The 13,679-nt window shown below is 40.5% G+C and overlaps 1 protein-coding gene across 1 annotated transcript; it reads left to right on the forward strand.

Moving 5' to 3' along the window:
• Positions 1 to 328: 328 nt before the first annotated feature.
• On the forward strand, positions 329 to 12,883 carry LOC141990057 (astacin-like metalloendopeptidase). Its single transcript, XM_074957014.1, has 12 exons — positions 329 to 397; positions 637 to 661; positions 2,806 to 2,871; positions 5,007 to 5,075; positions 5,920 to 6,060; positions 6,707 to 6,824; positions 7,630 to 7,808; positions 7,941 to 8,025; positions 9,628 to 9,755; positions 10,923 to 11,038; positions 11,509 to 11,734; positions 12,843 to 12,883. The coding sequence occupies exons 1-12, from the start codon at positions 329 to 331 to the stop codon at positions 12,875 to 12,877; spliced, it is 1,257 nt and encodes a 418-aa protein (XP_074813115.1). The 3' UTR covers positions 12,878 to 12,883.
• The last annotated feature ends 796 nt before the right edge of the window (positions 12,884 to 13,679 follow it).

Consider the following 13,679-nt stretch of genomic DNA (forward strand, 5'->3'; position numbering starts at 1 on the left):
ACATGGCACCGATAGAGGGGTCTGTTCCAAGCATTGGGAGCAGCATGAATGAGGGTCAGAAAGCAACAGCAGGAGGTCTGGAGGCACACAGGAAGTGAGAGACAGTGATAGCTGTAACTGGCAGCCAATAGGACAGCGTTGGAACTTGATTAGGGGTGAGTTGACCTCTCTGGTTAGCCAAAAAAATTGTTTGTTTGCTGTCTTCTGAGTTGCTCATTGGCTGGCTAATTTTGCAGCCCTGGTAGAGCAGGCTCTGCTAGTATATCTAGCAGCGCTCCTGATCTGGGACAGATAGCGAGAGTCACAGATAAGCTCTCAGAACTTGAAAATGGACCTGAAGATGCTCCTAGTCTTTATTGCACCTCTCTTTTATTCAACTCTAAGCTTCCCTATTCAGGTGAGAGCGATTCCACACAACCCTTCTGTTTACTGTATCTGATCTCTGCTTCTTTGACTGGTGGATGAGCTGTCTTTTTAATATTTCCCAGCTGTGTATCTAAAAGAAATATATTAGCTTGTAACTTTATTTTTATATCAGTCTTTGAGATTACATCTTCCATTTGCTCTTAATTTGTTGTTGTTGAATTTTGTGAGTTAACATGCAAAAATGAAAACTTAAATATATTGGTTTTGCAGGAGCACAATGGACATGATGATGCAAGTAAGTAGGATTTATACAATAATTTAAATATAAAAAAACTAAATAAATTACTAACTACTTACCAAAATAAGACTGTATAAAACAAGACTTTTATAGCCAGATCCTCAGATGGAGTAATTCATTGTAGTCCCATCGAAGTTAACAGAGTTACACCCATTTACACCAGATGAGGCTCCTGCTCTTGGTAATAAATGTGCCACTAAATTGCACTTATCTGGTTTCCAGTGAGATCTTGGCTTTCTGCTCAATTTCCCATCTATTTCATAGAGGCACAAATGAACTGTCAGAGAACAATAAAACTTTTATTGTAAAGCATTGTCCTTACAAACATTTTGCTGAGTTCAATAATAAATAGCAGCAGAAGGAATGAGAAATTAAGAGATGCAGACAAAGGAGTAAAGATGTTTTCAGTGGAAATGTGAAAAGAGATGGAGTCACAAAGGCAAAGACATATAGCAGCACTCTTCAGATGGCAGGAGTGGCATAGAAGAATGCACATGGACCAGCTGTGGTGAGAACAAGGGGAGTTTTAAGAAATACGGTCAGTGCTGTATGTATAGAGTGAATGGAAGAGAAATAGAGAGATGGTGTCAACTAGAGAAAGGCTAAGGTTTTATACACAAAGAGAGCAATTTTGCACTAGATCCTGGAACAGGTGGGGAGCCAGCAGAGTTGTTTGAGGATGGTGTGTGCATAGGTATGTATGCGCATGTGATTGTACAGCTCTGAAGGCAGGTAGCAGCAAACTGTACATGCTGGTGACTGGAGAGTTGGGAGGTAGAGAGACCATAGAGAAATGAATTGCAAAAGTCCTGGGGAGAGGAGATGAAAGCAAAGCTTTTAGCAGAGGTAGAGTGGAGGCAGTTGCAAATGGGTAATGTTGTACAGTTTGTATGTATACACAGAGAGAGAGAGAGAGAGCACTTTTCATTGGTAGATCTCAAAGTGCTTCACAATGTTTTTTTAAATGTACTCATTCTCACAGCAGCCCTGTGAGGTAGGGAAGTGCTGTTATCCCCATTTTTACAGATAGGGAAATGAACCACAGAGAGGCTAACGGACTTGCCCAAGGTCACACAGGGAGCCTGTGGCAGAGAAGGGAATTGAACCCAGGTCTCCCAAGTCCTAGGCCCTAAACACTGGACCATGCAAAGACATAAAACAAGCAACCATACGGGCTCATCTAGGGCATTCACTTTTATTTGTTTCATCACAAGAAATAGAGGGAAGCTATTGAAAAGCTCTAGACAAGAGCCATGGAAATAGAACTCTAAGTGGGACTTAAGTGCAATAAGAAATTGCAAAGACTATGATGATTTATCACAAAGGAAGAAGTGTTAAAAGGGATTTGCGAGAGATATTCAGAACTATTAACTGGCTAATGAAAACTGACTACTCCCTCCTTTGTTCCCTGTTTCATAATGTGAGAACAAAGGGACGCTCTGTGAAATTAGAGGTCAGTAAATTTGGAGCATACTGAGGGACACACTCCATTGAGTAGTCAACCATTGGAGCTCACAGCTGCAGAGGGTCCTTGATGGAAATATTATGGGGTGATCGAATTTCACAATGCACAGAGAAAGTTTTAATTTACCTCTGTTACAATTTTTATCTCTTCTGTGAAATCTGGCATTTATGGCGTCACTAAGGAAACTTTGGACTGCATCATTCTATGCCATCCCTGATACCCTAACCCCATGCAATCAGACATGTGGCACTGGCAGGTGCATTCTGGGACTTCTACCCTAATAATTTAAGACCAAATGATGGCAGCTTGGAAATGAGAAAGAGGGTGCAAGGAATCTTTCCTTCCACTCAGCACACACATGCAGGGGGCAAGCATCATTTGGCTGGCAACCCTTGGGAGTTTGTGGTCAGGCCAGCTGTACTAATACCCCAGAGGGGAGCAGGTCTGGGAGTGAACACCAAACAAGCACCAGTCAAGGCCTCATGCTTTTCCCAGGTGGTGCACCAACTTCCTCCCCCAAGAGGTGCACAGATATTATGATGAATGCAGCATAAAAAACAGACGGACAAGCACATAGGATGTGCCCCACTTACTATGGCTTCAGCTCAGGGGTGAAGTTACAAGGTTTGGGTAGTTTATCTTGCTAAGGTTTTAACATCCATGTTTCCTTTTGTAGATGTTACTGCTTATCCTACAAAGAGTGAAGTGACCCCCTCTAGTGACATTTTACAGTCCACTCAAGGTAAATGATGCAAAAACGTGGGCCCAGTAACTTCCAGTCCTCTCCTGGTTAATATGCCTGTCTCTTATAAATTCAGTCATGACAAAAAATATAAATCTAAGATAAAGTACTGCAAATCCAGCATCTTGTTTACTCTGACTGTAAATCACAAGCATTTTACTGTGAGTGCTGCTTTGCATTGTCTCTATCTTTGTTTGTTTACTGGAGTGTCGTACAGCTGGAGTGTTTCCTGACACACAGTGTTAATGTGCTCTGGACAGGTTAGGCTTGAGAGTGCCTGGTCATGTGCAGGCGTGCAAGGGAGCATTCACCTTCTTGGACCCGGGCATATTCTGTTCCTTGTTCTCCCCTGAAACTTGTCCTAAATCCCTCAAAGTGAGCCAGGAGGGGACAGGCCATGCATCTTGCTTTTTCACACAGGCCAGTGGAGCTGGCCACACTTCTGAGCCTCCTTGTGTTGTACTCTGAAAGCGTGGTGCAGCTGCCTTAAAAGCACAATATGCACTAGTGCTTTATTTGTAATTGATGCTTCTAGCATTTTAAAGAATTCTTGCTGGGATCCTCAAAATTGCCCAGAGAACCTTTACCCCAAGGAAAGAAATGCAGCAAGCTTGGAAGTGATTTGGAACTGCATGCTCTGTTATTGTCCTCCCCATTCTCCAGACCCCCGAGTAAGACTTCAGGAAGATTTAACACCCTTGGTTCCTTCTACAGACTACAACTCCACTGTGCAGACAGAAAATGAAGGGTTTGGCTTGACTGGGATTTTACAAGCCAACCAATGTAACAATTAAAAAATGCAACAGTACAAAACAAGATCTAGTTTTCCATCTGTCTATGCCAAACTCAATAAGGCTAAGAAAAAGGGTACCCAGTAATGCCATGTAAAAGCTGTGTCCTGTGTACTCTGATTTTCAAGCCAGGACACCTAAATAGGGCTTCAAACTCTTTCATGTGGACACTCAGTTCAGCATGTAGGCACCTAACATTGGCAGTGAAATGCCAACACAGGTGCACAAATGAAAAATGTTGTCCTCTTGTTTAGATGTCCACGCTTCAAATGTATGTTTGCCATATTTAAACAAAAGATCTCTATAAAATAGATAAATTTTAGTGGAAAATCTTGACCACGCTGCCTTATTTTCTACTGGTCACAGCGTGTTCCTCATTTCGGCAGGGGTATGAAAGGCAGTGGAAGCATGGCAACTCCACTCTGAAGGGGAGGCAGGTACTAAAAAATGTTGGCAGAGAGGGCTGCTTCCTTTGAATGCCCCAGACCTGCTCTGCCAGAACTCCATCTATGTTAAGACTGGAGGAAGCAATCTGGCCTTTGGCCAGGAGTTCAAGATCTAAGGCCAGATTTACAAATGTATTTAGGTGCCTAAAGATGAAAATTGGTGTCTCCTGGGATTTTCAAAGGCACCTTAATGAATTAGGCACTTGACTGACTAATAGAGTCTCCCATGTTTCGTGATTTTTCATATGTTTCTGAATTAGTTCAAGCCATCTCTAAAATTTACTGCCACTGAAGAATTTTTCAGGTTGCACTGAACTTTCAGGTTCAGTGGATCAGAATTGACTGAAGTTTGCTATGGTTAAATTTGATTTCAGTGGCGTTACACTGGTATAAAACCGGAGTCAGAGAGGGGAGAATCAGATTCAAAGGCTCTTTGGAATTTGTTCCCTACAGAAGGAATTTTTATTGTGGCTTTTAACTATTCATTAAGTAAGAGGAGATGGGTCTATTCTGTTCTCCGTATGTTTGTGTAACATTCATTTATGTCAATCCATATGGCCTGAGTTGTGCAAACCAGATTCAGGGGAGCCAAAGATTGGGTCCTTAAAGGGTGGTGGTAAAAAAAAAAAAAAAAAAAAAGACTTATTCATGAAATTGTAACTAAAAAGTAATCACAGCTCTTGTGGGGTCACAAGGTTTTGTGCTTCTGAGCAGAATAAATACATGGCTTTATGCCATGCCAGTTCATAAATTTCTTTTGGGCCTGATTCTGATTTCACACATGCTGGTGTAAATCAGGAATACATTGAATGAAATCAATGGAGTAACACCAGTGTGAAGATCAGGACCAGTATATGCTTTGGGAAGGGCAAACTGAGATCCTTGCATTTCTGTGCAGACGCTGAGCTGGCTACAGAGACAGACACACAGGAAGACGTTTTTAACCGAATTTTGAAAGCTAATGCAGGTAATAACTTTAAAGCTATATACGTATCTTGGGTGTTTTCAGAGTCTTTTTTCTGCTGCATTTTATAGCAGTTGGCCCAAATATTTCTCTGGTCTTATGAACATGAAGTGCTCTAGACAAACTTAGAGACAAGACACATACTTCTTTGCTAAGCAGTCTTTAAATCTGCCAATCTGTCCAGTTGTGCCTAGCACATCTGGTGTTGAAGATTATATATATTTTGGAGACATCTGAACTGTGGAGGCAGGTTAATAATGGCTTCAGCCGTAATTTTGGATGTCTTTGTACTTCTTGGATTTAGAAAAAGATCTTTGAATATTTAAGTCATCGTTTAATTGTCTTGAACTCAAACATCTTGTGAGTAGCCATGGGTCTTCAGCCATGATAAAGCCTCAGAATTTGTGCTCATAGATGGGATATTTGGTGGCTGATCAGACTCACTCTGTCCCCATTTCAACCTCTTTTTTTTTGAGTCTTCTGGATGCTTTTGGATGTATTCTGTTAGTTTCCTTCTCCCTGTGTTCTCTGCTTCTCCCCATTTTTCCCTTCCAACAGTCTTTTGAAATGACTTCACTCCAGCACATAGAAGCAGTCTCTCATGTATCTCTCTCTATACACTCTTCTCTCTGTCCATTCCTGAATCCTCCGTTCCGACTCCCTTTTTGCTCTCTCTTGAATTTTGATTATTGAAATGTCAGTATTTTTAAGGTAGCATAAGCCTCTCTCTCTGTCAATTTCCATCACCCCTCCCTATCTAAACCCTACCTAACTGAGCCAGAACTTCCCATCAATGCAAACAACCCTTTCATCTTTCCATATGACATTCCTCTTTCTCTCTGCACAGACAGCACCCAGCGCTTGCGTGAAGGTGACATTGTTATGACAAAGAGCCGAAGTGCTATTGGCTGTTCAGATCGCTCATGTTTTTGGCCCCAGTCCAGTGATGGCATTGTCCGTGTCCCCATTGTCTTCTCCCCTGACTATGGTGATTTGCATTTCTATAATATTTTTTAATTAATTTTCATTGAAATTAAAATTAATTTGCATTTAATTAAATTCTAAATGCAAACTTAGACATAGGGACAGTGCAAATATTTGATGCAACACATTCCACTAGTTCACTTATGACACACATACATAGACAAGCTATACATTACAGTGAGAAAAGAGAGCAAATTGTCCCAAGGCAATTCCACCCATCCTGCTGACTATTCTATTCTCTTGTCGACAGTGATGGCACTTCTCTGTAATGAGACATTATTATTAAATACACTTTATAAGACGTATCTATTGCATCACCCTTTGGATGCATTCATTATTTTTGGAATCACACATGTAGCAAAAGAGTTACCCATAATAACAGACAGTAGCTGGACCATCCCCAGATTAATCTTGTCTTCATCTAAGACAAGAAACTCAGAAACCAGCCTGCTGTCCAAACCCTTCTCAGGCCAAGTCCTGAACACAGAGAAGGGACTTGTACTAGGCCATTAAAGCAGTTAGGGTGAAATTCAGCATGAGATCAACTTGCCATTTAAATCCCTCATAAGCACTATTTTGAGCATACATTGACTTTTATGCTTCAAATAATTGTTCTTGTGTGACAAGTAATTTAAGCCTTTCTTCCCCAGACGAGGCACAAATACGGTGGATTAGTGAAGCTATGGCAGAGTTTGAAATTCTAACTTGTATTGATTTTGTGAATCGCACAACAGAATCTGACTATCTAAATATTAAGTCAGGGAAAGGGTAAGTCCCGCTGGCACTGACTCTTATTAAAAATGTTATTCTATCCCACTTTTCATGTCTTTGCTTCTTTAATCTTGAGTGGATGTAGAGAGGACAGTGAACTGGATTTATTTGAGAACCTCCATGCCATTTGAGCGTGCAAAGCACCCTGATCAGTGTTAAGCAATGAGGAGCAACATCAGGAACTAACCAAATGCAGACTTAAAACAATTCACACACCCAGGAAAAGCACCATTAAGGTAGAAACTGCATCCCCAACTCATGCTGCTGTGCCTGAGCATTGTGACACACACCTGAGCACAATATATGGCAAACTGCATCAGGAAGTATCCATTCTAATAGAGTATGGAAGAATTAGTCCTCTAAATCAGGGGTATAGTAGGCTGTCAAGGCCAAAAATCCAGCCGAGGGGAGGACTGTCCAATATCCCTGTGATTCAAAATGCCTTCAAGTCTGCTCATTCTCTAAAGAAGCCCCAAGATAAACTTTACAGTAGTTTTAGAAAAAAATCATGTTTCTAAGGAACAGTGGATGAAATTCCCCCTGTGCAGGAGGCCAGCACACTGCACACAGAGGCCTCTGCACCACTTAAGGGCTAATGTGGAACTTAAGTGTTGCCTAGGTCTTGCACTGGCCCTCTGCACTGGGGTGAGTTTCACCCTAGTATGTGCCCCTAATATCACAATAGGCAGAAGAGAATGACCATTCACTCCTTTAATAAACTGTGATTTGAAATCCTCTGTACAGGCCCCAAGGCTGGTTGATATCAAACTTTTCCTCTTTTGGTGTTTAATGTCATTCTCAGCTGCTGGTCCCACTATGGAAAGATTGGAGGTGGTCAGATTGTTTCTGTGATGAAGAAAGGCTGCATGTGGAAAGGAGTAATTCAGCATGAGCTGAACCATGCACTGGGCTTTCTACATGAACAGGGTCGAAGTGACAGAGACAGCTATGTAAAGATCATGTGGGAGTACATTAGTGCAGGTAGGTACACTTGAACTCTTCTTTAGTGCAGATACTGGATTAATTAATGTCTTATTGTTCCTAGCTGGTCCTGAATCCTGGAAAAGAGGGGGAAATTGATACATCTTCTAAGTATGATATTGTATATTACAGGTAATAAAGGCAACTTTAAGAAATCCGATAACTCCAACAACCTGGGCCTTCAATATGACTATTCCTCAGTGATGCACTATGGCACGTAAGTTGGAATGTGGGATTTCTTTTCTTGAAGGCACATAGAGCTCAAATCTCTTGTTGAAATTAGGAGACACAATTCCTCTTTATAATTATCAGCTTTACATTTTTCCTGAGGAAAATATGAATGGCTGTGATTCAATCCAAACAGACTCTTTCTGCAAGGTAAGTTCATTATCCTTTATCTCCCCATTAAAGTCATTTGAAAGTGAGGTAAAGGCTGTTCCATATTTACTTTCGTTACATGACATCCAGATCAAATTTATACAAAATATATTTTTGCCAGCACTGTTGCTTAATCTTGTATCTGAAAGTCTCAAGGCAGCAGCTTCAGAGCAGAGCTCCTCACTTGTCACTGCTGAGGGCATTGATTACTAGGCCTAAACCACAGATAGGTGTATATATGATCTATTGGTGAGTATAGTGTGTTGTGGAAGTGAGTCCAGGCACACAAATAGGCATGGGCTAGTGTTCTGTTATTAGCAGAACTACATACTACTTCTCTGCATTCCAATACCATGTGCACTAGACGATCTCACGGGTACTCATGTGGACCTCATCCCCATAGTATCTGAACACCATCAAGTTAATATGACACCAGTGCGCTCTCACACACCCTCTGTCTCTCTCTTCCCAGCCACCAAGAGGCAGACTTAGAGGGATATTTCATGGTGGGTTGGGGTGGTTGGTTTGGCTTTGGGGCATTGTTTTATTTTTAGTGAATCCCAAGAGCAATGGAAAGCTTGAATGAAGAGGTGGGTTTTACATTTAGCTCTCACTGCAGTGAGGTTAGTGGTCATTCTATTATGTGGTAGTGGGGTTTGTAGTCTTAAGACTGGCTCCTCTGAAGCTTCTCTCTTCCATGGTCATGATCCTCCATCATTTACTTGTAGTTTCGTTGTTCCCATGGAACACAGATCTCGCAGGAGAGCATGATCATGGAGGGAGGTGCAGCTTCCCAGATATCTAGGACCAGTTCCATGCAAGGCTTTGAAAATCAGGACGTTGACCTTGAATTGGTCTCTGTGTTAAGCCCTCAGTAGAACTGGGGTTCTCCGGGTCCATTCTGATGGCCTTAAAGGGATACATTTCTTCAGGTGGTCTTAAAGGCCACTGTCAGCTCAAATTTAGCCTCAAATTTAGATTTTTGTAAAAATAAGCTATAAGACAAAGAGAAATGTTGTAATGATTCCCCCCATCCCCGCACACACAGTGGAAACTATTTTCCTTCAACAAAACCTATGAATCACTTAAGCTAAAGTGTACTTTAAAGTATTATTATTGGCCAAATTCATCCTGAGGGTAACTCCGTGAATTTGGCCCATTATAACCAAAAGCCTTAAATATGCTTTAAGTGGTGCATAGGCCAACCTTGTACTGGTCCTCTACATAGGGATGAATGTCACTCTAACAGAATATTCAGAGAATACCAGGTACTCAGTGTGCATTACTGTTCCATATGAAATGGTTGGTCAGAAGAGTTATACAGTTGCAATGTGGCATGGGAGTAAGTTATGTACAAGTACTGTAAAGCATATAGATTACACAATTAAATACTGTAAAAAATCATTAGATTTAGAAAACATGATTCTTTCTGTTTCTGCAGAAATGCTTTCTCTAACACGCCTGGGAAAGCAACTATTATACCAATTCCTGATGCATCTGTACGTGTTGGACAGAGATATGGACTGAGTAACCTGGATGTGGCCAAAATCAACAAGCTCTATAACTGCAGTAAGTACTTCATATCCATCTTCTGTTCAGAGCCTTTTCAGAGGTCCTAGTGTAGCCCTGCAGAGAGATGCTGTACTGTATTTGGAACATCCTGAAACTTCTACACTAAATTGGTGGTTGTACACATTAAGAACGCATGGCATTCAGAGGATAAACCTGGAAACCAAAGATGAAGACTGGGACACATCTTGATTACACAATATGTGATTGTTTCCAACTCTGTTGGACCAATTCAGCCCAGGTGTAAGTGGGTGCAGTTCCATGGAAGTGCACTGAATTTGGCCCACGTAGTCTTTCCATTGTGTGCTTCCTTTCAATCATTTGACTTCCATAGAGCTCAAAAACAACTATAAGAACTTCAAAGAGTCTGTTATCACACTAGTCTCTGACTGCAGACATAGGTAATTTCAGAGTTGAAAGGACCAGAAACAGCTGGGGGCCTCTCACATCTGGAACAGTTTAGTGACAACTCATCCATCCAAAACCTACACATTTTTAAACACTTAAGTTTTAATTCACTTTAAAAAAAACTTTAATATTTAAATCTTTAATTTTAACTATTTTGTACCAGAAAAGGCAAAATCCCTCCCTTGCAAAATACAAAAACAAATTCTAAGTCTCAGGGGAAAGCGGGATAAACAGAAAATTTCCTCCTGACAAGAGGATAGTCTGCTGACTCCTCCCAAGCACAAAACTGACTAAACCCCTTTAACGTAAATACCATAGTGTCATCACATTTTTGTTTAAATATACTAATGTAGCTTGACTTCCCCCATCTCCAATGGAAACCCATTCAGCCTATTTGCCACTCCCTCGGCAAAATTAAACCTTCTCACATTTTTCTTATATATGCAAAAAGAAACTTAAATTTATGGCCTTTTGCTCTGTTCTGGACTTTATCTGTAAAAAGCTAATGCTTTTCCATTGTGCTACTGTATTGCCATTTCAATATCAATATTTATGAATGATCTGAAAATTAGAATTACACATTTCTTCATTTAGTGGACTGAATTTTAACTATCACAGATGTGCAGAGACCTTGAAATTAATGTTGGCGGATGACAATATGGAGAACATTTCATTCTAAACAGAGCACAACTGTACCTGACTTGCATGCAAAAGAGTCTCTAAATCTGATTCTGGTACAATCGTTGTGTTTTCTGTCAGATCGCTGCAGCACCATCCTTGATAGCCCATCTGGGTCATTGAGCTCTGACAACTACGCGTCAAAATACTCAGGCAATGCTACCTGTTTCTTTCTCATCCGAATTCCATCCAAACGGGTAATTACAGGGATTTGATAGCTTTTACATGTAGTTGAATTGATGTCTGTCTGATTACGCATTTTGCTGTGCTTGCTACACTCCAGTTGCCAAATAAGGACATAATACAAATTTCAAATTAAGTTCCTTTCTTGGGTTATGCAGCTAACATAATAGATATTTTCCTTCTCTAATTTATAACATTCATATTCACATGCTTAAACTACAGATGGGAAAAGACAGGAATAATTTTGATTTTGGAAAACTTCATTGGTTGGACCTTAGTTTTGCAAAACCAATGGAAGTGGCAATTCACATTCAGATTCTACTTTATCTGAACCCTAAAAGTTCAGGGCATGGGAGGAGAGGCTGGATAATTAGTTCCAGTTCCGGCTCATATCTAGTTTTGACTCACTCTGATCTAATGGAACCTGCCTGATCGGGAATCAGGCTAGTGACTATTAAAAGGTTTGTTTCCTCTTCTCTTTCAGGTTTCTCTGCAGTTTGATGTCTTTAGTTTGCAGTCCTCCACAGACTGTAAAAGTGAATATGTTAAAATATATGATGGGGTCAGCCAGTCTTCTGAGGTTCTACTGGACAAGACTTGTGGGACAGAGTGTCCCCCAATTGTAACAGCTTCTGGTAGAACTATGCTTGTGGAGTTTGTCAGGGGTGGCACTGGTGCAGCCACTGGCTTCAAGATCTCCTACACCTCTGGTAGGTCCAAGCCCAGGAAGAAGGGCAGAGAATCAGATGCAAACAATGTAAAATAAAAAGTCTTTTAGCTTTATCATCATCCCTCATCGTGCTTTGCGGATATAACAGCTCAGTCTCGTTACAATTCTGTAACTAATTTCAGTCGATGGGGCACAGTCACTAACACTAATGAGGTCATCAGTGTGGTGTGGTTCCCAGACTCTACAGTTTGAATCATCTCTCAGATTTATGCCATTGCAAATCTCTTTTTATGACTTGAATAAAACTCGTGCCCACTGGACTATGATCATCTGAATTTTACCACAATGGATCATAGATGAACTTTAAGTAAAATTTGGATCACATTTGCCTAATACATTGCTAAGGGCAGAATTTCAAAAGCACTAGGTGTTGGCCTACCTCTGCTCCCATTGGAGTCAGTGGATAAAACTCGCTTCATAGGCTTCGGTGGGAGCACAGGACAATGGAGAGTGCTTTTGAAGATATGTCCTAAGACTGTAGCCCTCCTAATGAAAATGGTATTACATTATTTAGACCAGCTGAGAGGATCAAAAATATGTGTTAAATAACAGCACAATAATACAGTTTGTCTGATATATTATTTTATTACACAAGATAAATCATTATTATGCATAAACATGTGGCTCCTCTGTGATGGATGCAGCTCACAAGCCTACAATTCAGAGGGACCAGACAGAATCAGACAGAGGCAGATTACTTGGGAAAGAAGTCAAATAACAGGCAATATTTCTGACCAATAATTCTTTCTACCAGGTAAAGAACTTTAGAATTCATTCCCCAAAAAGACATTTTTCTCAGGACCACTTACCTAATCACTAAGCTTTGGATTCTGCTGTCCCTGTGTAACATCTGTTCACATTAATGGTGGTTATGGACATGTATGGAGGGGAAAGTATGCTAATTCTCCATGCCGGATTTGTGTGTCAGCTTGGGGGACTACTTATCAGCTACTGAAGAGAGATGCACAAGTGTCCTGACTGTAAAACAGAGCATGGTCAGACACTCCAGTATTCATATAGTTCACAGAAACCAGTGTTCACACAGCAAAATAGCATTGCAAACTAAATATTCTTTCTTTTTTTAACAGTAAGGACACGACGCACCATGCGGATCAGCATATGAGACAGAAGGGAAGAGCCTATTCTGTGAAAATCTAAATTATGCTTTTCCTACTTTGCTTCCTTTTCTTGCTATGATCAAAAGGAAATTTTAATTCTGTTATGAATCAAAGTCTCCAGCTTCTGTAGCAAGTGTGCTCCCTGATTCAAGTATAAATGGGAATTCTGTGTACCTCTGCCACCCGCTCTTGTGTCATATATCTGCCCTCGACAAGGGTATATAAAGTTATTGTCTGCACAGTTAAATTATTGTCTCTTTTTATTTAACTAACAGCATTTTAATAAAGTCTTCGTTTAAAAAAAAATAACCCTCTCTCTTTCTTTGACTTTCTTATTTTTCGGCACCCATTGCATTTAATTTCTAGTTTGGGTTCTATAGTGTTTTAATGGACCTCTTTTCACCTCTGTGTTTCTTTATATAGACATTATCTTGTTTTTTTACGATAGAGATGATGTTTGTAAATCCAGAGTTAAGGTACTGGGGTTCATTATCTGCCTTATTTGGATCTCTCTTCCTTCAACATTTAATAGATACTAGCTATTCCTATTACCTTTTTTTATGCTCACTATAAAGTGTATAAAGCACCTCAAACTCATGATCACATCCTGCCAAACGTGTAGAAAGGAAATGTTTATGTATATAGTGGCCACAGTATGTGTTCTTCCTGTCCTCTACTGGATAGAATTAGAACTGCTCTATGGTGTTATCACAGTTTCAGGGTAATTGCACCTTTATCCCCCACTCCCTGGTCCATTCCGGGAGTTCCCAGTCAGGTCTTAGGTTTTCAGCCATCACCTATCTGTGG

Source organism: Natator depressus, chromosome 6, assembly GCF_965152275.1.
Source record: "Natator depressus isolate rNatDep1 chromosome 6, rNatDep2.hap1, whole genome shotgun sequence".
NCBI lineage: Eukaryota > Metazoa > Chordata > Testudines > Cheloniidae > Natator > Natator depressus.